Consider the following 13446-nt stretch of genomic DNA (forward strand, 5'->3'; position numbering starts at 1 on the left):
GAAGTCTTCAAGAATAATTATTTTATATATATATATATGTATGTATATATATATATATTTACTGAATATTTTTTTATAATTGAGGACTTACAGATTCACAGCGTAAAGTCAGAATCCACCTGACCCTCCTCTGGCTGAATTTTAACTAAATCTATGGGAAATGAAGAATATTTGTAGCCTTAACCATACTTGAAGAACCTGTAGTCCCAGAGGTCACTCTTCTAAGAGCATCATGTTAGAGAGGTGTGACAATGCCATGCCATTCAGTAAAACAAATTAAGTTTCTTGCCAACCATATCCTGGCTACAGCTCAGTCCGACCTTATCTCTCTAGTCATCTCAAAAGAGATAAAAAAAAATAGCAAGTAGAGATCTGTACTGAGTTTTGGGAGATCTACAAAGGGAAACATCAAAAAATTGTTTGAACCAAATGCCTTTTATCTTCCATCTGAAAGAGGCATTAATCTCTTGATCTTACTGTTTTGACTGAGCTCCTTCAGGCCAATCCATAGTCACCTTTGCATTGCAGAATTCAGCATTTGCAGTAAAAACCATCCAAAACTCTGTGGGCCCCTGTGGGAGGATGGCTTAGGACAGGGACCCTGACCTCATTTCTTCCCCCAATACCATGACATGTTAAATATTTCATTAGCATTTCTTTTAAAAGTATCAGACTGTGTTATTATTAATCACCACACCAGGCTGTGCTGAATGAAGCTTTAAGCACAGTAATAAATACGTGGTTCCTATCAACTTGTATCTGACTCAGCTCATCCTACCCAGTCTACACAGTCAGCTTCTTCATATTCTTAAATCCTCCTTTCAAAAGGCTTTTGTCCTGGATTCCAGTCCTCCTTCCAGCACACACTAGGCCCATGCATAACACCCAGGACAAGCTGAGAGCTTTTCACCTCTGTCTCTCTGGAAATCCACCAGCCTTGTGCTGCACCCTAATGCAGCTCCAATGCTCCCCAGCCTGACAACCCTGCAGGAAATAAATAACTCAAAAAGCCAGCAGTGACATGACACACTGAGGTGCCAGTATCCATATTTTGCAGCTGAGGTCAGAACAGCCTGGACTGCTTGCCTGGGATCACACACAATTTCCAAGGCAAAGGTGCATTTGTCCTGAATCCTAGGCCAGGATCCCTCTGTTAGGTCAGTGTTATTCTCTTCCCTTGCCACATCCTTCTGCAGGTTCATGTAGAGACCAGAACAGCACATAAGAGGAGAAATATTTTCAAGGGGTCAGCAAAACAGCAATAGGTTTGTGAAAGCTGTTGCTTTTTAAAAATTAAACCTTCTATTTCACAGGAACAGGTAGCATCGAGATCCCTGTGCTTTGCTTACTGGTAAATGGAGGACCAGGCACCCTTGAGGTAAGAAAGCTGTTTTCAGCTTTGGAAAAATAAATTAACTGGTGCCAGGTAAATTAAGGGAAAATTTGGCTGTATGACAAACACATCTATTGGCACTTTACATGAAGTCAAAATTCACATCTATACACCGTTAAGAACTGAGTTCTGGTAATATTAAATTTGACAGTATTTGTTTGGGAGAAATGTTTACTTTTGAGTAGGCACCAGATGATCATTAAAACTTCCATTGCCAGCTTATCCAATGGGATGAAAGAATTCAGACCCAAAACAAACCCACAGAAACCAGCTCCAGATCTAGGGAAACAGAAATCTCTAACTTGGGAACATACACCAAAAAAAAAAGAGAGGAATCTTTTAGTGCTGTTCAGCAGCAATGACACAACTGTCTGTCCCAGAGCTCAGAGGAAGCACAAGACCAGGTTGCAGTATGTGCCATTTAAAATAGGAGTGTCATGGTTCCACTGAGCAAAAGTACATTGTAGGATTGAAGACTGGAGTATTGTCTGATAATAATCCCAAGTCTTCTTCAGCAAAGGATCAGTTTTGATTTTTTTTCCTGAGTGGTTCTACAACTTAAAGAACCTGTTAACAAGGAGACAGTCTTTGATTTCTATTCTACTTTACTTATCTTTTTTTATAATACTGTCAGCCTAGAAAACCTTTAGAGAGACATAATTTAACTATAATTTAAGGTTTCCAAGTGCTGAGACTGTGACATGCAAGCTGGTAACCCCTTTCCAGAATAATGGCTCCTTTCTGGGGATGTTTTCTAGTTTCAGTTTCTTGTATCTTGTCATAACTTTTGTCAGCTGGACTAAAACACACACTTATATTAGAAATTCTCTGCTTAAACAAAGGTTTTGTCACCTCATGAGCTTACTTCCTTTCTTTCATGAGAGGCTAAATATTGCAGTGTTTCCTGTATCTTTGGTTTAGAAAAATCCCATGTTATGACATGTAAATCCTATTTTCAAAGTTTAACAGAGCAGTGTGACTGAAAGGCAAAAGGTGACTGGCTGGAGTTGCTCTAAACTGATATGTGCTGGGAATGGATGACTGACCACACTTTTTTAGAATATCAATTTCTTAAATGGATTTCTTAAAATGAATAATACACACCAGAGACTACAAACAGCTTTAAAAATCTCAATACCTAAAATAAAGAAAAAAACCCTTGCACCACAATTGAATCAATGCAGTCTTGTATAACTCCAGAGGAAGAAACAGACTGGCAGCAAATAGACATTTTTGCAATTATGATGCCATGGCCTTTGCTTTCCTCTCTCAACAACCTGCCTGACTCATTCTAATTGCACAAGTAATAGAATTAGTAGCCTTTAACTCTTGTAGTTGCTATGATTCAGTGTTTTTTTTCCTGTAGCTCAATGTTGTATTCCCACAGGCAAATTCCTGATTTTCAGAACATATTGCCAGGTTTAGCAGACAGGAAAAAAAAAAAAAAGCCTGCTGATAATTTCTGTACAGGGTTACTCTCTTGCACTGGACTATGCTGAAACAGAGACTGTAGGGGAAAAAAATGTCAGGGTCAAGGAATGCATTTTATGCATTGTTTGGCCAAATCAGGTTGCTTAGCTACTCAGCAGATGTGTCATGAAAAGAAGCATAGTCAGAGGCCTATACATGGATGACCTGCTACAGAATTTTAAAATCCTAATAGCTTAGAGGAGTCTGGACTGATTCCATAGTGAATCTGATTTAGGCACACATTTATTCCTGGTTTGCTAGAAGTCCTTCTTATGAATAACAATTTCTTTCCACTTATGAATTTTAAAAACATCTTATTTTAAACTACAGAGAATTTGCAGCGGGTTGGAAAATTCTGCTCCCTGGCTTGTCTTAGCAGGGTCTGGGGGTACAGCTGACATCTTAGCAGCATTCATGAATGACCCACAGCTTATCATGCCAGAAGCTGTTGAAAAGCAATTTAAGGAGAAATTCCCTGCAGAGAGCTTCTCGTGGAAGGACATTCTCCAGTGGACAGTGATGGTGAGTTCACATGTTTGATAAGCCATCATGTTCACAAGGCCATCCCCTAACACTTGCAGTTTTGGTAGCCACTTCAGTGCAGGTTTGGCAAGAAGCTGCTCAGAAGTTTTGGGAGCTCCAGTGCTTTGACACTGGTGTCATAGAATGCCTCTCTAGCATTAAATATCAAGTGGTCATTGGATCATGCAAACTACTTTGCTGCCCCAGTAATTCAGCTGAACACTGAGGGCTCTGTCCTTCCTCAATTACTTCCTCAAGTAACAGCCAGCACCCAGGAACCCGACAGTCCTTCTGTGGGACACGAAGCATTATTTATATCCACAGCTGTGGAGCTTGTGCAGCTGTGACAGAAGAGACCTAATTCATGATCTACAGCTGTTGAATGGAAACCTCGCTGTGGATAAGCATGAATAAATTAAGTAGAATGAAGCATGTTTAGAAATGATCCTATCTATTGTCAGTTACTTGTTCTTTAAGTATCATTGTTCTTAAAACAGAAAGACAAAACAGATGCAGAGATCTTCTTTACTCTTTGTCTTGGGCTACACTTGCACAAGCCTTTTAGGAACAAATACCCGCTCTGAGATTGTCCTTGTGTGAAGAGTGAAGAGCACTGGGTGCCTCTGAGATAAACCAAGTCCACCTGACCTGGCCCACTACCTTCTTCTTTGCCTTCCCTGCCATAATCCTCAGCTTTAAAAGTTCCAGATACTACTTCCATTAGGAAGAACTTTACCAGATCACTAACAAAAGGGAATGAAAGGCATCTGGAAGCAATATTGCCAAAGGCTCACAAAGTCTCAGTGCAGCTGCACTGCAAGAAAGAAAACTCAATAAATAGAGGAGCAGAAGGAAAGATAAGAGTACTGTAAATATATCAATATTTGAGGACTTCTACTCAGAGAAGAGTTAGAGACTATGCTTTTAAATAAACAACTCAGAGAGCAAAACTTAAATGTCAAAGCAGGATGGGGTAAAATGAAACTAGTGGTATGCTGGCTATAATGTGACTTTGAGTCAAATAAGAATGTAAGTTAAGGAAGGATCTTTTAATTAAAGCACTGCTCTGGTTCTCAGAATATCCAAGTTCTGTTCCTCCTATGCTGGTAGGTCACTCGGAAAAGGCAGTGAAAATCCCTCCTTGCCTTAGGAGTTATTTATATGTGGGAAACAAGTAATATTTGCCTTCTTGCCAAACCTCAGCTTTACTGCTAGAATGTAAATTTTTGGGGAATACTGTCTGGCTGATCTCTACTGGGCATTTGGCCACTAATGTGCATCCAAAGGACATTGTGTAAAATTACTTTTGTTTTGACTCCAAATAGATTCAGAATATTATTTCACACCAGCATCTTCTAACTCTGCACAGCTTTGAGCAAGATGGTTCAGAAGAACTAGACACAGTCATTTTAAAAGCCTTAGTAAAAGGTAAGACACAATAAGCAAACATTGTAATGTTTGTCTTACTTGAGTTCTATGCCATAAATATATTTCCTCTTTTTCCAGTGCAAATTCAGTTGACTGTTGGATCAGATTTCATTTCTGATGCACTGTTCTTTTGTCTGTTTATTGACAAATTAACTGTGGCAGTTACTGTAACTCTTGTAAGCTTCCTTTAAACTAGTGTTTGCTTTTTAATCTCAGGCTATTGTATGGTGTATTTTAGCCACCCCTTTATTTCACTACTTGCTTCTCTTAATAACAGAGGCTGTAAAAGAACTGAAATATACTGGAGCAGTATATTATTGCAATTAAACCATAAAAAACCTCCATGAAAACAAAACCAAAACCCACAATTAGACCAAAACTACCTTTGTTTCAGAAACAATCCATTTCTCCTATCAGAAATCTCCACTATATCTTCTGAAAGAAGACATTACTTGTTCTGCCATCTATTTCAGTTTCTGTTAATTTAATGGTTCATGTTAGCTTAAACTTAGCATGAGCAAAAAAAAAACAAACAACAAAAACATTCTGTTCCTGATGTGCTAATTAACACAAGGCAAAAGCAACAGCCAGTCCTGCATTCCTGTCCCCTGCTTTCTGCAGGCCAGTGTCCCTCTTAATATCCAACAGCCATTCATGCTTAATGCTGTTAATAGAATTAATCTAGAAAAAAAATAACATTTTTGAATATTAATGTTTCTTAATTTATAAAAACATTGCTGTGAAGGGTTTCTGGTTAAGCGACCCACAGATCTGTGATAGCAGAAGGAGAACTTGCATTGCTAACCAAAGTACCAATACTATATTAAATTAAACATAACTGTGAAGTACTGACTTTATTTGCATTTCCTATTTTTTTGCAGCCTGTAAAAGTCAGAGTCAGGAGGCTCAGGAATATCTGGATGAACTGAAACTGGCAGTGGCCTGGAATAGGGTCGACATTGCTAAAAGTGAAATATTCAATGGTGATGTGGAGTGGAAGGTACCAGGTTCTTTTTGCCTTAGAGGACGCTCAGTGTATGTTCCAATGTGTACAGGACACTGGAGCATCCCAAAGGATGGCTTCAGTTTTTACCACTACCTGCACACTCTACTGAGAGATTGAGCAGGGGTATTATACTTCCTTTCTGGGCCCCTGTATGATAATGGCTAAAGACAGAGGAATAATTCAGTGGTCATCATCCCTTTCTTGAGCTGTTTGAGAACAATAATCTTTCTCCCCTTCTATATAGACCTTTAAAGAAAACAAACCAAAGTTTACAAAGCACAAGAAGCAGGCAGATGTTACTGTTAGAAGGTGGCATGAAGAATGTCACTGTTTTCAGCTGCTGTACAAATACCCAGTGTGGTAGGTACCCCACACCAAGTCCTACAGCACACAATTTATGTTGATGTTTTAACACTGATGCTGGCACAGACATTTTGTCAGAGAAAAATGAAGAGACTTCCACCTCTTTCTCATTGTACTCGCTGTTGACTGGTGAAAGACAAAATGTGCCTGTCCTCATGTTAAATCTAACCTCTTTCCTCATCATCCATCCATTATTACCCCCCCCAAAATTTCCTTATTTGGTTTGTTTTCTTTTTCTCTTTCATCAATCTAGTCCTGTGACCTGGAGGAAGTGATGATGGATGCTCTAGTCAACAACAAACCAGAATTTGTAAAGTTATTTATTGACAACGGGGCTAACATATATGAATTCCTGACCTACAGTCGTCTGCAGAGACTCTACTGTTCCATTTCTCAGAAATGTCTGCTCTATGAACTTCTCCTGAAGAAGCATGAAGAAAGCAAACTGACCCTGGCGGGGCTCACTGGTCAGCAGCCAAGTGAGCAGAAGGAGCTCTGCCCCCTCTTCACTCTCAGTGAGGTCTCCAGAGTTCTCAAGGATTTTCTTCATGATGCATGCAAAGGTTTCTATCAAGACCTCAGGCATGGAGGCAAGAAGAAATCTGTGAGTCACAACTTTGCATCCTTGCTCCCCTCCAATTTAGAATTTGTACAATTTTAACTAGGTCTAGTCTTTGGGGTGGGGCAGGGAACAGATCTAGTTAAAGATGTGTGGGGAATACAAATAAGATTTACATTTACTAAGGAGTAATTAGACATAAAAATAGTGATCTGCTTTTCTCGTACAGAACTTCAAGAAGTAGTACTGGAAAGGCAACAATTTTAGGAGAAAGAAATGCAGGCAATGGAGATTTTCAATTCCACGTCTGAAAATGTTCATCTTTGTACATGAAACTATTCTCAGATTTATACTCTGTACAAGAAGACTGTACTCAGATATTGATATTCAGTAATATCCAGTATTTGATATTTGCCTTTAGATAATTTTAGTCTTTTTAGGGAGTGCCAGAATGCAGAGCAAGAAATAGGAACAATTGTGTGATGTGGCCCTGGCAAGTGTGCTGGCCAACATATGACAGGGAAAATATGTGATGGGGGTACCAATGTGGAATGTCTATAATCCACAGTGGTGCAATAGATACATCATCATTTTTGCATTTTGACAGTGTAGTTAACATTAAAACCCCTAAGTACCAAAGTTCTTGCAAAAGCATTGAAAATAAGTTTGGGTGCAAGGTTTCAAAACAAAGATACATAAAGAAATTTCACTAGAGTTCAGTTTCAGACAAGATAAACAAATTAGGCCTTTTGGTATTTGCCAAGTTCTAATTACACCTAAAAAACTGTTAAAACTAGAAGCTATTTTTTTAAAAAAATCTTTTTTTGAGACAATAAATCACTTTTGCTTTGATAAAGCCTAGCTAAATTAATTAGTAGTATGAAAAGTCAAGTTTGAATCTACTCAGTGTTTCTTCATTCACAAGGATGAACACCTTGAGACAATACTTCTGAAGTCACTAAGCATACTCCAGACCCACAAACTTGCCAGAAATAAAAATTTGCCCCCAGAGCCTCGCTTAACCTTTCTGGCATTTGGCAGCAAAAGTGAGCTAAAGCCCAGTGCTGTAGATAAGGCCCGATTCAGAGATCAGCTCCTGCTGCCTACTCGCTTTTTCATTTTAAAGCTTCTTCCCGTGGCTGAATCCCATTATCACTGGCAACAGAAAAAGCATCACAGTTCTGGGAAACCAGCGTCACTGCTGCCAAACTGTGTGTCTTTTTTCAATTTAGGAACTAGTGGTTACAAAAACAGATGAGGCTTTTAGGATATCTTTGTCTCCTGCAAGGCTTTCAATGATATTTAGTTGATTCAATAGCTCACTACACACTGAAGAAACACCCCCCAAAATCCCCCAAGAGTGCCATTAAAATAAATTTGAACAGAATCCCATCATTTAAATTATTAAAAAATATATATCCTCACAAAAACCTGTTTAATTAAAAATTAATATACCCTAGCTGCTTCTAACCAATACAATAGATAAAAAGGTAGTTTTAAAATATACTTAAAACTCAGAACTTGACCTAAGTGGCTACATTTCCTCTAGACTATTTTTTTATCAAGTGCTAAAGGAATAAGCAGTGTTCTACTTAAACTTCTCTCTGCATGAGGGAAAGGTTTCTCAAAGGAAGGACTAAAAAGGGGTATTGATGTACTCTATTCTTGTCCTGTACAGGCCTGGGTGAGATTTATTTCTGATGAAATAAAATGCCTTTTGTTCCCTTTTCTCTGAAGCCCTGTCCTCTGTGGCAGCAGAGCAGAGTCTGATATAATTGAAGGCAAGCTCAGATTAGTTAATCACAGGTTTGTCTTGTCTGATATTACATACCAGAGGTGAAACCCCAGCCTCAATAAAGCCAATGAAAACTTTAGCGTTGGCTTCAATGGAGTCACCATTTCATCCCGAATGTTCTCACACATATTGGGTTATACTGGGGACACAAGGATCCTTTACCTCGGTACAGAATGAGCTGATTACCTTTTGGTCCTGCTGAAAAGTCAAAGAAATGTGAAGCAGCCAGCGAGGCTGAGAGCATCTTAGATCGTGTCATTTGCATGGAGCAAGACTGCCAACCAGGTTTTTAATTCTTCAAACCATATTTCAGGACAAAACGAACACAAAGCGATTACCTGGGCCCTTGGACATGAATCAGAAAAGCGAAAATCCTTGGAGGGATTTGTTTGTATGGGCAGTACTTCAAAACCGGCACAAGATGGCAAACTATTTCTGGGCTATGGTAAGCTCCGAGCCGTAGCTGCTTCAGGTGAAGTAATGGCATATTTCAAGTTTACGAGATGGTTTTTTTTTTTTGCTCAGCCTTGCACTCAGATGACAGATCGGTTCGTTTCCAATACACGAGAGGTGGCATTTATGGGGCCTTTCATCTCTGCGCGGCTCCTGCCCGCGGGGCCGGGGGAGAGCAGGAGCAGGTGTAAATCAGCCCGGGCTGCAGCTCCGCTCCCCTCCGTGCCCCCGATGAGTCACAGCTCCCAGGAGCAGGGTTTGTGCCTCCCACAGTCGGCGATTGTTCGGCTCCGAGCGTGACGGGAGGGAAGTCGGAGCAGTGCAGCATCTTCAGCTTACGTGCCGGACGCGTAGGGAGCGGCATTACGCTCTCCGAGGCCGAGCTTCGAGCTGGCACAATCGGCTCCTGTTTCACAACCCATCCCGCATCTGGGAGCCTCCCTGCCCCCACAGACAGACAGAGAGAGTGCTCTCAGCTCCATCGCTGAGCTTGCAGAGCAGCGCATCTGGCCCCGGGCGGGTGGAGGCGAGCGCGGCTGGCGGGCTGTGTGCGTGCGGGCACATCGGCACCTTGCGGGCAGCCCCTGCCCCGCTCCCGCCAGCTGAGCTCCCAGCAGGCCTTCCTCCCGCACCTCTGAACCCGTGCTGGAGGTGTCTCGACACAGGGAGAATGCGTTGCTCTATTTCCAAAGCATATTGTTCTCCTTTCTGAGCTTGATTGCTATCCCAAATCAGGTCCCTCCAAGAGCCTGGACCCAGAAGTCTCCAGCCTCACAAGGCACAAGAACTACCAATAAAGAAAGAATCATGGAACAGTTTGGGTTGGAAGTGACCTTAAAGATCATCCAGCTCCAACCCCTAGCAACGGGCAGGGACGCCTCCCGCTAGACAGGTTTGCAGGGACACCCCGCGCTAGACAGGTTTGCAGGGACACCCCGCGCTAGACAGGTTTGCAGGGACACCCCGCGCTAGACAGGTTTGCAGGGACACCCCGCGCTAGACAGGTTTGCCCCATCCAGCCTGGTCTCGAGCACTGCCAGGGATGGGGCATCCGCGATATGGGGTTTTAATTCTCGGATATCATCAAAACGGTCATTTTGATCATCATTTTCGGCTTTCACATCTGGATTGGAGGGAAGATTTTGCTTGAAAGGCATGAACTTTTTGCTGTTCGATGTGTTACATGGTGGAGTCTTCCCCGCTCAGAAATGCCCTCCAGTGGAGGGTGGCAGCAGCGCCCCTTTCAATTCTCCAGGGTCAGGAGGGTGTAGCTTCAGCTCTGGCAGCCTGCAAGATCCTGAAGGAGATGTCCCGCCTGGAGACGGAGACCAAAGCGGCCTGTATAATGAGAGAGGCCAAGTATGAGCAGCTCGCTGTGGGTAAGTAATGGCACTTTTTGAATGGCATTGAAAATTTATGAAGGAACTGCCGCTGGAATGCAAGCAAGTGAAAAAAAAAAAAATACAGTTTCAGCTGCAAAAGGTCAACTGTCATGAATAATTTAATAGCCTTGCAGCACAGTCCCAAACATTCAGATACAGAGGAAAGATTTAAAACCCACTCATTTTGGAAAAATCTCTGTTCCAAGACAGGCCCCCTGGGATGCACAGATACTCTCCTGCTGCTTGTTGGTATTTTAATTGTCTGATCCGAGTACAAGGTGTGTTACAGCGATGTGAAAGATAGAATAACCAAAACACTTCCTGGCTCACAGCAGCCTGCTCTTCCTGCAATATCAAGCTTGCTCTCTAAGGGCCACTAGAGCAACAAGTTTTAAGTTTTGTCATTGCAGCTAAAAATAATTTGAGATTACCTCACCCAGAAGAGGGCCAAGTGCACTGCAAACTGCAGTGAGGCTCAGGCTGGTTTTGCAGCAGAGGAGATGCCCCTCCCTACAGCAGTCAGATCCGCAATGCTGGAATGCTGAGCCCTCGCCCCTCTGCTTGCTGTAGAAACAGATGCCTGCACATGAACTTCTCTGCTGATCTCACTTCAGTCCAATCCACACCTCCACTGCTGTGAGGAGAGGGCTTTAAAATGCGCCCCACATGGAAACAAACGCAGAGGTTCCTCTTCTTTGAGGCAGTTCACCAAGCAGCTGAAGGCTCATGCGGGCGTTGCTGCATTATTTACACTGAGATCACATTTTCCCTTCTTCTCACAGGGCCATTATTATTTACAAAAGTTAAAAATTAAGTTCTCATATAATCGCAGGGCTTAAGTAATTTAGTCATGGAATTATGGGCCTAATCCAATACACAGAACTTCTGCTTCTTAGCTTTGCTAAGTATTAGATCAGATCCTCAGTTTTAATTTCTGGCCTGGATTATGCAAAGCAAACTTTCTTTAAGAATGATAAATACCACATCAACTAGAAAAGATGGCTGTATATAATTTTAAGTGCACTTGACCTTTTTGCCCAGCCTCACAGTGTAACAAGGTATAGGCTGGCTTGGGAAAGTTACAGAGATAATCAAGTGAATCACTAGAATGGAACAGACACGAGAAGTCAGATCTTGTCTAATGAGAACATCTTGATTTTTTTTTTTTTTTGACTCATTAAATTTATCCTGGTTTCCAAGCTCCAGGACCAGTTTCTCTGGAAACAATTATGCCACAACACTACACCAAGTCTAATATTATTTTATGTCAAGTAGCTCTGTCTCAAAATGAAGGATTTGTTGTCTACAAGACAAAGCTGGGCTGCTTGTCTTCTTTAGTCTGCTCAGGAAAGTGAGGACAGCATGACCACTCATCCCTCAAAGCACAAGAGGATCACCCACATTTTTGTCTGTGTTTCCTTCATATGGCAGAATTGTTTAGTGAATGCTACCACAACAGTGAGGAGAGAGCATTTGCTCTGTTGGTGAGGAAAAATCAGTACTGGAGCAAAACCACATGCCTTCAGCTGGCCACAGAAGCAGATGCAAAGTCTTTCTTTGCACATGACGGTGTCCAGGTAAGTGTACATGCTTCAGGGCCTTGAGTTGGACACAGGAGAGGGCAGCACAGGAACTGAACAACCCCAATGAATGTATTCCCCTGAGAACCATTTTTCAGGGAAGGGACTCTTCTGTCCCCCTAGCAACAGACAAAAAGGACATTATACCATGTCCTTGCCAAAGCAGCACAATTCCCCTTTCCCCACCCTCTCATCCAGCTGGCACACAGACCAGTAGTGCTGAGAAGGTTTAGCTCTTAATCCATCGTGTGCTTTTTTGCTTTTTATTCCTGTCTTGCTCACAGAGAAACATCAGAAAAGCACTATAAATCTGCCTGGGGCATAATGAACCTGCTCCAAGATGTGAGGTAACTCCTTGTTCAGACTCAAGAGAGAGCTCACTGATAAAAGTTAAATTAAATTACTATTCAGCCTTGCTCTCACAACCTGACTTCTCTCTGCATACACAAAGCTAAATTAAGAGAGATGCTGCTTTTATCTCCCAGTGCCTGACTTGGGCTTCCTTAGTACTACAGATGTTGCTTAATTCCATTTGGCTTGCTGTTCTTTCCACTGGTCTCCAAATAACTCTTTGCATACTCTACATCTGCAGAAGGACCTGTTTGCTCTGAAGCTGTGAGGCTTTCAGAGCATTCACTGTCTTAGGAGTCACTGAACATTGGTGTGCTTCATCTGCAAGTATCTTTTTGTGTGATTAAAGCCATCTCTTCTGTTCTTGACTTTCAGGCCTTCCTGACAAAAATATGGTGGGGAGACATGTCTACAAGCACACAGATCCTCAAGTTAATCTGTGCCTTCTGGTGTCCTTTCCTAATCTACACCAATTTAATATCATTCAGGTATAAACACAGCTATTTGAGTGCAAGAGATAATTAAGTGATGAAAAATAAGCCATAAAAAATATTCGGACTCAAAATTTCTCCCTGAAGTGATTAAAACAGTAACATCACCTAATATCACCTAACCAAATCAGTTTTCTATGGGGCTGAGTGATTTGTGTGTGCTGTTGCCATACTTAAACGATCAATGCCACAGTGTCACAGAGATCATTCTATTCTGCACAGCCTACAGCAAAGCCTGTTGGAATTCTGTCAGCTCCAGATTCTACACAGCAACGTATAGAATATCTGCAGCTGTAGCACCATTTGTTTCCAGACTTAGAGATGCCTGGCTCAAACCTCAGTATCTTATCCAAGGAAAACAGCCATCACAAAGCACCGATATCAGCCACAAGCCTTGATAACCATAAGTCAAGCTTAAAAACATGGGACTGACATTAAATTATCAATAAAATCAATTAGGATTTTCAAATTCAGTGCCTTACAATCTTAGGTTTTCTTGAAAAAGAGTCCATGTACTATAAACACCAAGAAAACAAAACAAAAAAAACCCCACACTACAAAAACAAACCAACTAAATAAAATTTAAAAAACAGAAAAGAAAAAAAAACAGCCAGGCTATTCAGGTGGTCCTAAAAATTACAGATCTGAAACCT

General features: G+C 41.5%; 1 protein-coding gene across 1 annotated transcript in view; it reads left to right on the top strand.

The window, feature by feature from the left end:
* The window catches only part of TRPM5 (transient receptor potential cation channel subfamily M member 5), a 36672-nt gene that overhangs the window by 6968 nt on the left and 16258 nt on the right, over positions 1 to 13446 (top strand). The window contains exons 5-13 of the mRNA XM_038138434.1: positions 1314 to 1378; positions 3194 to 3385; positions 4711 to 4813; positions 5695 to 5813; positions 6436 to 6786; positions 8850 to 8981; positions 10245 to 10368; positions 11803 to 11948; positions 12678 to 12790. Coding sequence (XP_037994362.1) covers positions 1314 to 1378; positions 3194 to 3385; positions 4711 to 4813; positions 5695 to 5813; positions 6436 to 6786; positions 8850 to 8981; positions 10245 to 10368; positions 11803 to 11948; positions 12678 to 12790 — 1345 coding nt within the window. The remainder of the gene's footprint in view (positions 1 to 1313; positions 1379 to 3193; positions 3386 to 4710; positions 4814 to 5694; positions 5814 to 6435; positions 6787 to 8849; positions 8982 to 10244; positions 10369 to 11802; positions 11949 to 12677; positions 12791 to 13446) is intronic.

This window comes from Motacilla alba, chromosome 5 (genome assembly GCF_015832195.1).
Source record: "Motacilla alba alba isolate MOTALB_02 chromosome 5, Motacilla_alba_V1.0_pri, whole genome shotgun sequence".
Classification (NCBI taxonomy): Eukaryota; Metazoa; Chordata; class Aves; order Passeriformes; family Motacillidae; genus Motacilla; species Motacilla alba.